The sequence below is a fragment of the Mastacembelus armatus genome, chromosome 21 (genome assembly GCF_900324485.2).
Source record: "Mastacembelus armatus chromosome 21, fMasArm1.2, whole genome shotgun sequence".
In the NCBI taxonomy this organism is placed as follows: domain Eukaryota; kingdom Metazoa; phylum Chordata; class Actinopteri; order Synbranchiformes; family Mastacembelidae; genus Mastacembelus; species Mastacembelus armatus.
The window spans coordinates 21,659,547-21,675,155 of NC_046653.1; the positions used below are offsets into that span (position 1 = coordinate 21,659,547).

General features: G+C 40.4%; 3 protein-coding genes across 3 annotated transcripts; 2 read left to right on the forward strand and 1 right to left on the reverse strand.

Moving 5' to 3' along the window:
- The first annotated feature begins 291 nt into the window (after positions 1–291).
- LOC113123547 (uncharacterized) lies at positions 292–4,135 on the forward strand. Its single transcript, XM_026295723.2, has 2 exons — positions 292–801; positions 3,416–4,135. The coding sequence occupies exons 1-2, from the start codon at positions 700–702 to the stop codon at positions 4,133–4,135; spliced, it is 822 nt and encodes a 273-aa protein (XP_026151508.1). The 5' UTR covers positions 292–699.
- On the reverse strand, positions 3,741–12,897 carry hcn5 (hyperpolarization activated cyclic nucleotide-gated potassium channel 5). The gene is made up of 11 exons (XM_026294955.2): positions 12,602–12,897; positions 10,861–11,212; positions 9,679–9,865; positions 8,956–9,060; positions 8,624–8,761; positions 7,855–8,016; positions 7,463–7,556; positions 7,208–7,335; positions 6,686–6,832; positions 5,866–6,103; positions 3,741–4,787 (listed from the first exon to the last, which is right to left on the reverse strand). The coding sequence occupies exons 2-11, from the start codon at positions 11,043–11,045 to the stop codon at positions 4,615–4,617; spliced, it is 1,557 nt and encodes a 518-aa protein (XP_026150740.1). The 5' UTR covers positions 11,046–11,212; positions 12,602–12,897; the 3' UTR covers positions 3,741–4,614.
- A 1,178-nt stretch (positions 12,898–14,075) lies between these two features.
- Positions 14,076–15,372, forward strand: cox17 (cytochrome c oxidase copper chaperone COX17). Its single transcript, XM_026294632.1, has 4 exons — positions 14,076–14,168; positions 14,542–14,667; positions 14,754–14,869; positions 15,170–15,372. The coding sequence occupies exons 2-3, from the start codon at positions 14,549–14,551 to the stop codon at positions 14,836–14,838; spliced, it is 204 nt and encodes a 67-aa protein (XP_026150417.1). The 5' UTR covers positions 14,076–14,168; positions 14,542–14,548; the 3' UTR covers positions 14,839–14,869; positions 15,170–15,372.
- Positions 15,373–15,609: the final 237 nt, after the last annotated feature.

Here is a 15,609-nt window from a genome sequence, read left to right on the forward strand (position 1 = left end):
TGCCTCCTGTCAGTGTTAATATTATTTTGCTATTTGTTTACACATCAGCTCCAAAAACCAACACTGCAGATGATAAGAACTTAATGCAAAATACTTTATTTCCCTTAACGGGTATTTATATGTGTGTTTAAACACACTGAGATGAAACTGTCCTTGAACAGCCTTGAGATCAATCCCTTATCAAGCTGGAGGAGACGAAGGGCAAACGATTTGGTAGCAGCAGAGTTAAAGCAGAGCTGTTTTCTGGCTGATAGATGAGTGGCTGAGGGAAGGGAACATGTAGAAACAGCTCATTTCACTGCAGCACTAGACTTATTCATAAGCATACAATTTTCCTAAAATGATATGTCTGCGACGGAACACAACACGCTGAGTGCCTTATGTAAATATACCTATGAGGCCTGATGTATGATTGAACCATATTTATGTCTTTCCAGCCTTTTTATTTTCTGTTCAATCATTTCAAAACGTTAGGATCAGGCATTTAAATGTAGAAAAAGCAAGCAAACAAACAAATTGCTGAATCAATTTAGTGAATGGAAATGAGCTCAACCTCTTTATTTTAAGAGGAAAACCTCTTACTTCTACTTGCTTCAGGTGAGGGCCCAGTCAGACTTCACCAAGAAGGAGACTGAGGTGTTCCTGCAGTATGTGCAGGACTACCGGCTGGAGAGGCAGCTGACGGCGCTCTACAACCGCATGATGGGCGTGTCGGCACTGACCAACCAGCCCACGCTGCTGGAGGAGCTCATACTGACCCGCAAGCCCAAACGCTGGGAACTCAAGGAGTTCTGCGTAAAGGTTGGTAAAGGTGGAGGGCATAAAGTGGAGGAGTGGAGGGCTTCTGTCAACTCATCTCATCTCCCTACAGGGGTCATTAAAGTTTCATTCTGTCTTATTTTACAAGTGATTATACAAAGGCACACACCCCCGCTTAATGACAGCAGGAGGTCACACAGCAATCTAACAACTTCTGACAGGAAGGGAGAAAAAACTGTGAGAAAGAAGAAGGACATTCACAAAAAGTTTTTAAACTGCAGAGTGTTTTCGTCATTACATCAGCTATTTCTGAAGGGATTTCATCACAGTACTGCAGATATACTCAATCTCCCAGAGGACAAGCTTACGAGAAAATACAGCACTGAGGAGCACAGCTGGGTGGAATAAAAGATTCAGTTTCCAGACCAAAAAGACAAATGTGACCAAAGAACATAGACGTCCTGTGGGGAAAGAAACATGCTGCATCTTTCTTCCTGGTATGAAAATAAACTGAATATTTAATTTAGCAGAGCTGTGACCTTCTGTCTCTCTTTTGAGCTGAGTTGGCTCATTCCTTTTTGCCTACACTGCTGGCCCAGGAACAAAACGTATTTTTATCCACAATGGCCAAGCAGCTCAAACCTCAAACTCATAAATTAACACAAGAATTAAAAGTCTGAATATTCTTCTTCCTCTGGAAAACATTACATAACTGTGCTGTAATTGAAACGGCACAGGTTTGAGCACCACAGAAGCACATATTTACCTTGTTGCAGAGAATCACATAGTTTTTCTCTATTTCTTACAAAAGAACCAGAAATGATTTTATGGTCCATTTTGTGTGTCTCCATTAGTCCATCTGTGATTTTGTACTGCCCTTGAGCAAACTACATTGTGCCAGGCTGCTACGTAACAGTGTCCACTTGAGATGAAATGGACCTTAGAAATCGCAGCAGTCAAAGGCTTGTTTGCTGGGTGAAAGTAATTATCTTATATGACTGTCAGCAGGACCTGTGGTGGATGAGCAATTACCACTCATTAGACTCAATACAGATGATCATTTTAAGAACTATGGAAAGTATTTGTCTATGTAAAACAGCTGCCGTTGTCACTGCTGGAAAGACAGTTTCACCCGAGGAACTCAAATCACAGTCCAGAGTCTCCTCATTAAAGAGCTTAAGGGTGGAGGAGAGCCAGCTTCAGTGGATTGGGCTTGATACTTAATAAGTTATTTCTGTGTGACATTGGTGTTGAATGAGTGATTTGTGTGTGCACTGCTCTTATGCTAGGATCTGATTTACCTAAATGCATGCAAAAGGCCCAGTGCACTGAGGTGCAAACACCTGCTAATTTTGCCCTCATGCTGCATTTTTAGTGAATCTCAGTGAAATTAAATACAACAAACTGAGCTTTAGTCTGTGTAACGAGCAATGTGCAGCAGTAGGTTTTACCTTGAGATCATTGTAGCAACATGCCGAGCTAACTGGAGAACCTGACCTTGTAAAGAAAAAGAACCACTGTAATGTTTCTTTAACCTTGAAAGCCTTATCATATATAAACATGTTATAGGTGATAAGTTTATCTGTTGTGCTCGTTTTCTTCTGGCACAAGAACACAGTTTGGGAATCACACAAAATCTAAAGCCTGCATCACATAAGATCAGTAACAACAAACTAAAATTGCTCTGCACAGATTCCTATTTATATGTGAAATCTCCTGTAATTGTCACCAAAAGGTCTGCAGGCTTCCTGTGCGCTAACCTCCAATAACCTCTGCTTCTTTACAAAGAGTATGTGACATCTGCAAGGTTTATTTTGAGGCAAAAGTGGAGCTTGGACAGTCTCACAGGGCCAAGTGTTCAGTTTAAGAGAATGAGCCAAAACAGACATAACCACCCTCTGCTCTGCTATTATGCGATCTGGAAACACTTTTAAGGTCACTGTACTGTAGTTGACAAAAATCCCAGATGGGTTTGTGTACTGCTAAACACAATATGGTTTTATAAACAAACTAATTAAAGCTGTGCCAGCAATGATTTTAATATAAACTCCACCTGTTTTATCAACCAAATATGGAAAATATGGTAAGAACAGAGGAGAAGGTCCCATCGCAGCTGAGAGAATTTGTTCTATGTTGCATTCTGCAATCTCACCACTAGATGCCACCAAATATTTCATATTTTACACATTTCACATTTAAGGAAAAGCAGGAATGTGGTTCCAGTTTTGGTTCCTGGGCCAAATTGGCTGCCTCCCAAAACAGGTCCAAACACAGTATCTTGTCAAAACTGAACCTGCAGGTGACTGTGTCAGTGACTGATCAAACACAAGCCTCAATGCTGCTGCTGCAGACAGCATTCATTCAGTCTGCAGGAACCACAGAAATGATCTGATACTTTATTTTACTGTTTCAGTATTAGTGTATTAGTGTTGTTACTGTAGACAAGCCTTTGGTTAATGGTGTTTTCTGCTTTATACATGACATAGTCTCATGACAACATGATGGCTCTATGTATTGTTGCCCACTGCCTGAAGAAATAACAAAGAAACTCACCAGTTTTATGTGGTTAAAAGGCAAACAGCATTTTTCTTAGTTTCTCAGTTTGCTCCCAGGTTCCTCAGACTATTAAAGGATTTTTCTGCTTTTTTCTCAACAGGTAAACTTTGTCCTGGGCACTGGCCTGCTGTGTCTCTTCACACATGCGTCTCTGACAGGCAGAGATCAGGCTCTGCTAATGAAGTCCTGGTCTGACCGCATGGGTGCCCTCTACAGGAAGATGAAGAATACAGGAGGCCGCTGCTTAGGTTACTTTCTAGAGCAGGCAGAGGAGGACATTCGGCAACAACTCTATGAGGCTGTGCAGAACCGTGCACCCCCTGACGAAGCAGCGTCCAGCATCCTGAAGACCCTGGAGAAGAACTATGATTGGCTGCGCTGGGCAGTGATGCTGCACCCTGCAGTGGGACCAATGGAGACGGATGAGGAGTCGCAGGAAGGTGTGCCAGCAGAACAGCAGCCCAACAATTTCCTGTCTGTTGCGTCTGAACCGCCAATCCCCAATGTGGTAGCATGTTACCGTGACGCACCCACCTCACTGGACAAGAGCCGAATCCACCAGCTCATTGTCGACCTGGAGTGGAAGATCCCCAACCCCCCACCTGATGTATACGCTTCCATCGAGGAGGATCCGGACAGGGCACGGCGCTATCTGGCCTCACGCATGCTGAACAAGCTGCAGGAGGGGCTGGGGTCCGGTGTCTCCGTTCATGTGGTGCCAGGCAGGATGGAGATGAAGTGCAACTTCCCTCCAGCCTCTTATTACATGTACGAGTACAAACACCGGCTGGCCTCCGGCACCGTGTGCGTCTTTGGGTGAAAGAGAAATGAAACAACCTCTGTGCTCACACAGATGTTTCATACTCGTATTACAGAGTCTGCAATTTACTTTGTGAGTACAATCCTGTTTCTACTGAGGGAAAAAAGAAAATAAAGCCCAAGTTGGATAAAACCAGAATATCCATTGCCGAATCTATTGTGTTTTGTCATTGAGATATGCTTCACCTTTCTAAATAAAAGGAAGAATATTAAAGAAGCAGAGAGATCAAACATTTGACTCATCTTTGCTCCTGGTAACTGATGAACCAGAAGAGAGATTCACTCCCGCCAGTCAAAATGTTCAAACTGTCCATCTCATCGGTCAGTTTGAACCACTTCACCAAAGTGACCACTTGTATTTACATAATGAATCAGTCACAGTCCTACTTTCCATCACATGCCCACATAAAATGTCCTGGAAATATTAAACTGTACCTTCTCTCCTCTCAGCACAGTAAAATCCAAATTCTACTGTTGGTCTTACACAAGCCCACCATGCGAGTTGAGCTGAACCATTTTTTCAAAGTCCTTCCTGACATCTGGGAAGCCCTCCAGCACTTCCCGAAAGTCATCGCAGGACAGAGAGAAGCACTGGCAGTCGGTCAGCGCCTTCACTGTGGCCAGATGTTTGCCTTTGGTCAGCACACATGTCTCTGTTGTAAGCACAGAGGGAATCACAAGAGCGTAGTTAATGAGCGAGTAAACCCTAATGACGGGGATGAGATCTGACAATTAATCCTAAATGAAATAATCAGACTTTGCTGAGCTGTTTCGGGAATCCTGCTTAGTTTTAAATGCTGCCAAAAAGATTAAGACCTGTTCCCACTTAAAGCCGGAGAATTAAATAAATCCCAAAAATTGGAAAGGAAAATATTTTATTTGATTCACTTTGGTAACTTTTAAAATATGTTTGTTCACCTATGCAAACAAACTAAAGCCTGGGAAATTCCACAAAGTGAATCCATGTGTGACAAACAATGAAAAGTTCAATTGGAAACTGGAAAATCACATGAAACCTGCCTAAAATCGAAATCCAAACCCACCAGAATGGTTCAGTTGCTTATATTCCACAGCAGTGATATTATTAGTAGATGAAAAGGTGAAAAAAAAAAAAAACACTACCACACAGATCTTTTTCCAATCCAGTGGAGCAAGGATGGATACTTGTTTTTGCAGCTCACAGCACTGAACACTGACAACAGCAGCAGTTTTTCCTAGAAACTGAAGATAATCAACAGCTGTCCGTGTTTTGTGGAGGGACTGCTCCTATGGTGCTAAGGAGTTCACGGTGTGGATCATGCAACTTTTGTAGTGAGTAATAGACTTTTAAATGAAGTGTGGCATGATAAGGTAGTGACACAGTGTCCTCCAGTTCACTGGCCCTGCAAAATAAAACCTCGCTGACACAGTTTCATCGACAATGAATTTGGATAACTAATTTATTTTGCAGTTATTCTGCAAGGCTTTGAATGAATCTGCTTTCTATCAAAAATAAACCACAATTTCTGTGGGATTATAAAAGACACTGTGTCTAGAAAGAGATGCCACAGACCTGCAGTGTCCATCACGCAAACTCTCATTAAATTCATAGAGACAAGCATTTGTCAGTCAATAAGGCTTTATGATGTGTAACAACTTTTTCAATACTCCCATTACCAAAACTGAAATTCTATTTGCATTCGGTGGAAATCAATGAATGATGTTTTTACATGGCAGTAACATCTAACCCACCTCCAAAAAAGTCTCCGTCACACAGTTCCCTCTCGTAGGAATCCATCTCCATGAGGACCTGGCCGTGATCAATGAAGAACATGCGGTTGCCTGGGACATTCTGTCGGACAATGTCGTCTCCCTCCTGAAAAACCTCGTACTGCAGTTTGGGGAGGATGGAGCTGATGAAGTTTTCATCTCTGTTCTGAAACATCGGCACCTTCTGTAGCAGCCGGCCGCACGTCACCGTCAGGATTTGCTGAGATAAGAAGAAAAAATATTATAAAACATGTTTACCACGTGAGAAAGAAAAATATAGATGAATAAAGATCCTGGTGGCCAAACAATAGGTACTAAAAGAACAACAAAGCACAATAAGGTCTAAAGAATAACACATTAATATACAGAACATGAATGTGAAAATGAGTCAGGATTAGGCGGTAACAGAATCTGTGTAGTTTATATCACTGATAAATAAAGAAGAGAAACTACAAGAGGTTTCATTTAATTCACAATAAAACTTAAACTAAGACTTACAATAAAAATAATAATAACATTTACAAATTCATGCTGAGTGTCCCAATCATCCTAATCATGTTTTTTATGTCTTCTGATCAGTGTGAAAAATAAAATACTTGAATTTTATAAAATAAAATAGCTTCTCCACTTTTGCTCCCATAATTCAATATGAACTCTGCAGTAGTGTGAGTTTGACATCAGTAGTGGTAGCAGTAGCTTAAAAATGTCAGTATTTGCTGTTCTGTTTTTAAAATTGTCAGTAGATTATAACTGGGTTGTGGAGAAAAAGTCTATCCATCTATAAAAATGACTTAAGTTGCACCTCTTTGAGTGATGAGGACACTGTGTTAATCACGTCCTTCTCATCAAACCACTTCCCCCCGTAGCGAGCCTGGTAGTAGTTACTGATACGAAGCTGCATCTCTGGTGGGAGCTTCATGAAGGCCATGTAGTGCTCCAAACGGCTCATCTGTGGAGAGCCACATTGCTGTCAGGCAGTAATCCTGTACCTGACACACACACTGAGTCTATTCAGAGGGGCCACTGGAAGATATTTAAACCGTGCATGAGTGAAATAATGTCATGTCTTCTGCATGCCATCATGTTATTTGATTTTAAACGCCTCCCTCTGTACTGGCATTTGAAATGTCTTTCAGTGGTGTCATATTGTTCATTCTCTTCTTTGTTAATTACTTGATATCTGTCCAAGGCTTTAGGTGTAAACAGACTTGCCACGAATGTTATTTATTACAGTTTGACTTGCAGCAAATATTTATTTGTTTAGCACTGAGCTGTGTTTCCTGTACGTGTAAGGACAGGGGCTGTAAGTGTCACCCATGATGACCTTGGTCTTGTATTCCTTGGCCGCTGGATCTACGTTGGCGATCATGGCTGTAGCGTTGGCCACGAGGACGGTGTACATCAGACAGCCAGACACCATGCTGACCATGACGATCCACATTTCAACATAATCTGGGGAACAAGACAAACACCATATCGCATTCTCTCTCTTATATAAATACCCACCAAAAATGGTGGGTATTTATATAAGAGAGAGAATGCGATACATCTGTTCTTTAAAAAAATCTATAGTTCTCACTTGTGGGTGCGTCCATGGAGCCGTAGGAGAGGGCAATCATCTGTGAGAGAGCTCGAAATACTCCCCAGGAATACTTCACAATCACTGTGGCATTCTGGAAAAAAACTTTAGTGATATTTTTTGTAGCTGTGGGACCAACACAACAACAACAACAACAACAACAACAAATATTCATACAAGATTAAATGACAGCGTGTAGGACAGACTTCTAAAGCACCACTAATCTTTTGTGGAAAGCAATTTGATAAAGTGGTGGAGGAACCTTTTACATAAAGTTAGAGGTTATTTTACCCTGGAAATTCCTTCGGCCCTATGGTGGAAGATGGAGCCAGGGAATGTTTGGTATTTTCACATGACAAATAACATACAATTCTTTGTAAAATGTGTTTTACCATTAGGTTTTCTTTGCGGACCCAGCAGTCAGTGGGGAACTCCTCCAGCATCGGGACAAAGTACTGGATGCAGCCGTTCCAGTGACACAGCAGGAAAATCATCATGAACAGAGACAAGATGCGGAAGAACAGACGGACTACCTCTAAGTTTGCATTTGACACCTGTCACACAGAGATGAGTGATGGTCATGGATGTATATAAACTGTATATATTCACTCATGAACAGGCATGCTACTGCATCAACAAAATAAAATACAGCAAGTTCTAACAGCAAGTTCATTGAACTCCACCAGGAATAGAGAACAACCTTAAGAGCTTGGATTACATTATATTTATTGTATTTTAGTAAACAGATTCATTTGTATGAACTTAGTAACTCAGTGATGATGCAAAACCTTAACTTCAATTTCTCTATTTCTAAAGAGAGAGGGTGGTGCAACTACCACTACCAAAAACATATACCAGAAACCACCTGTGACAGCCACTGGCAGCTAATTACAGGCTTGGAGTGACACACAACTTCCAAACAACATGTATTATGCAATGTCAGAGCCAAGGTATATTGTTTTACATTAACATGAACATTAACAAAGTAAACTTGAGATGTCCTATTCTATTACTTTTCCTCAGGCCTGTTATTTGAGCCTAATATTGCAGTTAGGAAAAGGGAAACTCTGCCAAAAATAAATTAAAAAATAATAATGAGTAAGTTGTTTGCCAGCATTAAAACTACACTGTAAGGGGTCAAAGTCAGATTTCAGAACTCACTTTCTCTACTTCGTTGAAGAACCTGACCAGTCTGGACACTCGTGCCAGTCGGATCAAGCTGAGGATCCGCACAAACATCAGTATCCTCATCATCTTGTTGGCCTTGGAAGGGTTGTCATCGTTCTGGTAATGTAAACCCTGCCAGCAAAATTAAAATTACCTTTTCCAGCTCATCTATGTGTTGATTTTATTACCATTCTTAATTAGTTATTGCCTGTAAAGCAGATTCTTACTGCTCTGAATGGTACCTATGTGTTTAATAAACTGTGAACTGACAAATGCTGCAGCTCACTGTTGCCTTTTTGCTGCTGCAACAGTTTGTTCATTATTACCGCAAACAGCAGAATGTAGCCGATTGGGAAAGCTGCTATAACGTCTGGTATGAACCATGTCCTCAGGTAACTGACTCGGATCCGCTTGATATCCAGAATCGCTTCCTGTGAAAAAGAACAGAGCAGCAGACTGAGCAGATGGGTGAAGATGCTGTGCGGCACATACCACAATCAGATGTATAATTTACCACTTGAGCTGAACTAATATTTAGCAAGTTTATCCAAAATTAAGGAGGACAGTGATGTCAGATGAGACTGGTAGTGTGCTCAGAGAAAATCAGCATTAACCTGATGTTGAATTGGTGCTGTAGCACATGAATGAATATTTCAACTAGTGAGAAATAATCTGGCAAAACCAGATGCTTGAGAGGTTCAGAATAAACACTGCACACAGGGAAACACCACAGATGGGTAATTTGTAACTGGCAAAATAGAAGGAGGAAAGCAGAGCAAATGAAAACAAACAGGATATAGTTTGCGTAATGCTTAATTGGAAAGGTTATATGGCTCATTCATCCAATACATTATAATCCTTGTTACAAAATCAAACAGCAGGTGTCAGTTTTGCCCCTATCCAGGAGCTGCGGGGGAGAGGTTTGTTAATCTAGCCTTTCGTGTATTGAGTAGATTACAGATGGGGCAGAGATGGATTGTATGTGCTTGTCTGTGCAGGGATTATAGTCTTCCAGATTGTGTCTGAAAATAGAGTGCTGCTGCCCTCACCTCGCTGTCCTCTGCTATGATGCCCATTCGGAAATTCAGAGCCACATCTATGAGGAACAGTGTGTCTGAAAACACGTTAAAACCTTCCCATGCCAGTCCGCTGTTTCCGTCCAGGAACGCTATCTCCATGGGAATCCCAATTAGGTTCAGAAATGTGATGGCCATCATGCACATGATGTAGTAACTCCTTTAGGAAAACCATCAGAAAGACATATGTGAGCATGTGTGACTTCAGAGAAAACCCTCAGATCCTGGTTTCTATGTAGGCTTATAGTGGAAAGTCTCAGTTCTTTTGCTGCAGGGACTCATTAGGTAGTCACGCTGAAGTCGGTAAGACAAGCTGATTTATGCACACTAAATACTCTGATACTGTAACTGCACATCTCCTCAGCTAGGATTCGATTGCCAGGATCAAATAACTCTGCTCACTGATCCTGGTTATTTCGTTCCCTCTCTGTTTTCATGCCATCTGATCACATTACGGACTAACAATAAAAACACTACTGGATTTTGCGGAACCAGCTGTCTGTGAAAGGATGTTCCTTAAAAAAAACATTCAATCTGTTTCTATTCCCTTCTAATCCTCCGGCATCAGCTCAAAATCACTTCACTAAACTAGAGCTTAAAGACCAATAATAATTTAAATTCTCCTTTACTGCTTGTCATCCTTCAATTTTTAAGTTGTTTTAACGTTTACTTGCTCTTTATATTTTACATTAATGTATCTCATTTTCTGTTTTTGTTTTCACATTTGGAAACATGGCTAACATGCTTTCTGAAATTCCACACAAATCATTATCATAAAGACTCATAACGACTCAATTATTACATTAATGCTTCATGCTAATTACCAATACAACATGCAAGTAACATGCAGGGGGGCAGCCACTTAGAATTATTTTCATTATTGATTACTTTAATGATTATTTTCTCCTAAGTGATGAATCCTCATTCAATAAAATGTCAATGAATTTTGAAAAATGCCAAATGCAAAGTGACTCCATCAACTTGCTGGTTTTCCCTAAACACTCTAATATGGAAAAAAAGTATTTAAAATGCCTATGGCAATACAAAGCAAATAATTACCTACAAAAACTTTGCAAAACTTCGCTTTCAAAGGCTAACAGCTGAGGTAGAAACTCTGTACAGGATTGGCCTGAATCTATCAGATGTGTTCAATACCTCATGAGGCTGAATGGGTGAATGACAAAGACTCCGCTCTCCAGCTGTCGGATGCACTCCTTCTCCACAGCCACCTCGCTGCCGTACAAGTACAATGACTGTCTGTTCAGCTGTGGGAGAAGCAGAGCTCTCCATCCACAGGTGGCCATGGTGCATCCCACGGTGGGTCCTTTTAGTTTCTCCATTGCCCAGTCTTGGTCCCGTCTGATAAGCTGAACACTCAGGCCATCATCACTCTGCTGCTCCTGCTGCTTCTCAGGGCAAGTGGAGTCTGTCTCTACCAGTCCTGACCTTCCCTCTTGGTCACAAGGTAATTTTCCATCAAGTCTCCCAACCTCAGGGCTTGATGAAGCTGTGTGGAGCGAGGCGAGTGGATACCCGTCTTTCTGCTCACTCCCTCCCTCCCTCCCTGTGAGTCTCTCTCTATTTCTGCCCCTGCCCCACCCCTCCACTTCTTTTCTTTTTGTCCCAGCTCATCAACTATTCAGTATCTGTGTCTCATCCCAGTATGAATCAAGCCATGTCAGGAGGGTAAGGTCCAGCTCATATTAATACCGAAGACAATGATGTGTGTGTGGCGAGGATCACAGTTATTGTCATGTGAACTAGGCATCTGGCAGCGAGTGCAGGGACAAGTTCAGTCTGGGCCGTTTCTACCAGGGACGTAATTAAACGCTGTCCTGTGTTACCTGATAGTGTACATGCGCTCGCAGCTTTGAGTAAGAGTCCGTGTTGTTTGTTTGCATATTTGACTTTAACAGCAAAACAATTTTGAGGATTACAGTGTAGAAGACTGGAATTTAGCCAACTAAATCTTTTTACTGAGGGCTCATCTCTGTGGATAAGGTGAATTACTGGCAGCTTATTCTGTGATGTGTCTAAGAATGTGTGGGGCATTTTGTGAGATTATTGTTTTTCTTAAAATATCTTTGGACAGTTTTCCAGTGTCTGTTTGTTTGCGAGACAGGGCTATAGGAAACACAAGTAGAGGTTTCATAGAAGAAAAAAAACAACTTTGTCTCACTTATTAATCTGCAGAGTGATGTCTGATGGGGATATGAATGTTACTGGAAAACACACTATGATGTGTTATTCTGTCTCCCTGTGATAGACTGCCCACCTGTCCATGTGCAAGCTGTCTCTCAGTCAGTATAAAGAAAATAAAATGTTATATCTATTGTCAATTTCTTTAAGTAACTTCTAACAAGCATCAAAGACAAACTACATTTTTCTAAAAACATAATAATCTTGCTCTTGCTGTGTGGGCCTACCTGAGCACAAATTAACTTTGCCACAACCTAGTCTTCAAATCTGGTTGATAAAAATGGTAAGATATATTGTTTTTTTTAATTGCCTTCCAACAATCCATACGGGAAAAAACACTTGTGCAAATGTTTCCTGAGCCACCACCACTATTGTCAAGGCCTTATTATTTATTAGAAACAAGAAGTGTCTGGTTAAAGTTAAAGAAAGGAATCCACTCCTTCTTCAGAGGGTTTGTGGCAATAAAACATGTTACTTCCATTTTTCATTCTGTCACTACACGCAAAACAGCTTTTAGATGTAAATTGGCTAAATAACAGATGGGCTTGTGTTGTTATGAACTCATCTTTGTCTATGTGATAAGTTCTCTTTTCCAACAAAGGATATGGTTTATTGGAAAACATACTATATGGTAGAATATTTGTTCACAGTACAAAAAATACCAAGCAGAAAAATAAAATAAACACAAAGTGCTTACACTTCTACTTCTCTAGATGCTGCTGGAGGTTTTCTTCACACAGGAACAAGAGGCAGCAGATGGTTAGGACCTTGCCTGTGGTCCTATATGTCTCCTCCTTTAGTGGGCAGATTTCTACAACAGCAGCAACATAAAGACAGACTTCAGATAAAACCAGATTCAGTGTATTTCACTAGAAGTTATATATTTTGCATTTGTTGCCACACTGTACAGATTCTTTATTTTGTGGGAAGTACAGCAAAGAGTGCTGCAGTGTGTGTTTAAAATGGAGATACATATCCATCACACAGTACAGAGCAAACGAACAGTATGCTCACTTGCTCATTTATCTAGCACACAGCTGGCCCTCAAACTATTATAAGTGACTCAGTGCTTCTGCTTACGCACTCCTTTACTGTGCTGACGCACTGTAGACCCAGCAGTCATATGAAAACACACATACCTTCAGCACTGTAGAACAGAAAATGAAAATGGTTCAGTCCCAGGCAACTGCGGTGCATATAATATCTGTTAAGATTAAATGGCAGTATTAACAAATATTGGAAATAATACATATTTAATTTTGATTAGGCTACAGTGCTATGACATCAATCTTTTTATCATAGTAAAATGATTTGTGTAGAGGTTATTTTGTAATTTTGCTTCCCACATGACTCAGAGACTGTTTATATATATCTATATATCTATATATCTATCTATATATATATCTATATATATATATATATATATAGTGATATGTGATATGATTTGTATTACATTGCAGCACCTTTTGAAATAATTAGGCTAATACAAACAGTAAACAAGAGAATTATAATGCAACCAACAATGACTTTCACCATAAACAGCTCTGACACTTATTTTCTTTAGTGTTATTTACTGTTTAGTCCACAAAACATGACCAAACAGTGAAATATGTCCATTAACAATCACTGAAGCTGACGTTAACATATTCAAATTGCTTTGTTTTGTCTGACCAACACTCAACGAGTCATGTTCTGTCCTAAAAATGTATTTAAAAGCATTTAACAAGAAAACTGTGAATTAAAAATTGATAAAGGCATCAAAACAAAGACAAGGAAGGATATATGGAGTCTTAATTATTCAGAAAACGCTGCAGGTTAGTTGTCTTTTAGAGAAACAAGTGGTTAACTTAATCTCTGTGGATATGCTAATAACATGAGTATAAATATGGGATAACTGCCTTTATCAATTAAAAATTGATAAAGGCATCAAAACAAAGACAAGGAAGGATATATGGAGTCTTAATTATTCAGAAAACGCTGCAGGTTAGTTGTCTTTTAGAGAAACAAGTGGTTAACTTAATCTCTGTGGATATGCTAATAACATGAGTATAAATATGGGATAACTATATATTGTGCTGTCTTTATTTATCACGCTAATTTGTTACCTTTCTTACTATGTGGCCTGTTCCCTTTTTCTTCCCGCCGACGTGGCAACGTACTACATATCCCAGAAGCCCCCGTTGACGCCTTTAATCACGTGAGCTCGTTACCATCGTGGTGCTTTCACATTGAAGGTGAACTTTCGCTAGTTGCCCTAAATACAAGTAAGTTATAACTTGGTTAGTTGCTGTCATAGTCAGTAGATTGAATAAATACCTTTAACCGTGACTTTTGTCAACTTGGACACGGTTAACGCGCTAATGTGAAGGTTTTGAGGGTGACGTTATTACGCGGTTAGCTAACTATGCTAGCAGGCTATGCTAGCCTCGTTCATGTGACTGTAACGCATTAAAACAGCCCTGCAGCAAACCGATTATTTAATCCCTCAACCTCTGCATAGTTAGTCGCTCGTTGCTGATTGTATGAAACATCGTGTGTTTCTCCTACTGTGACATGTCTTTTGGTTGGCAAAAATACACTTGATGTGCAAATCTATATTCCAAGCCTGGTAACTAGGTGAATGTTTTTCTTTTTCAGCGGGGAAATGTCGACACTGTCTGCAGCCAGCTTGGAGTCTTCTGCTGGGACTGGGAGCACAGAGCAGAAGAAGCCACTAAAACCTTGCTGTGCTTGTCCAGAAACGAAAAAAGTCAGGGATGCTTGGTACGTGTGTGACATGTTACTCTGAAATTCTCTGTCTTTTGCCATTGAAAATGTGGATTCATGCCTTATTTCTGTTTGTAACCTAGCATCATTGAGAAGGGAGAGGAGAAGTGCACAGATCTAATCGAGGCACATAAAGAGTGCATGAGAGCACTTGGATTCAAAATATAATCACTCCATTTTGTGCGTGTGTGTGCGTGGGGTAAGTATCACATTCAGCCATTACAAACATGACTACACTTGCACCTGACTAGTTTGTAGTGTCCTATCAGCTCGTCTGCAGCTTTTTTTTATTTTTATGTTTGGTCCTTTATTTGGTCCTGGTGTGTAAATGGGCATCTGCCTTTTCTGAGAACTGTGAAATGCCCAACTTTGTGTAATTCAGATTGGGCTGTAACAAAAAGGCTGTAAAAAAAAAAAAGGTTTTAAGTATAATGGTTTAATGGTTCTAATGTACTATGAGACACTGTAATGCTCACTGTGTGTATTTGATCTCCTGCAGTGTATTGCTGTGAGTGGAAGACGACCCTGGGTGTTCTTTCTTCTTCTTTGCCTTTTATTTATATCTTGATTGGACGGGTAATAAAAGGATGTGCTTGAGTGGATGTCTTCCTGTGTAAAGGTTTTTATGTCTGGGGAATTTGTGAAATGTGTGTATGAACAAAATGTTGTTTTAAAATTTAATAAAAGTACTATGCAGTAAGATTTTGTCATTCCTGTGCGTTTATATTTAAATATTATCGTCTTAAGGTTGCATATGGAAGGTCTGTTCGCACAGTGAAAATGGCTGCTAGCCCCAGTTGCTGTCCCTGGTATGCACTTGGGCTTAAAAATAGCTCCTACCCCTGCAAAGTCAATACTTGGCATATCAGCATTCTTTCTCTGTAGTGTAACACTGTGACTGAAGTGTGCCTGGCAGTGGACAACTGTTTTCACACATTC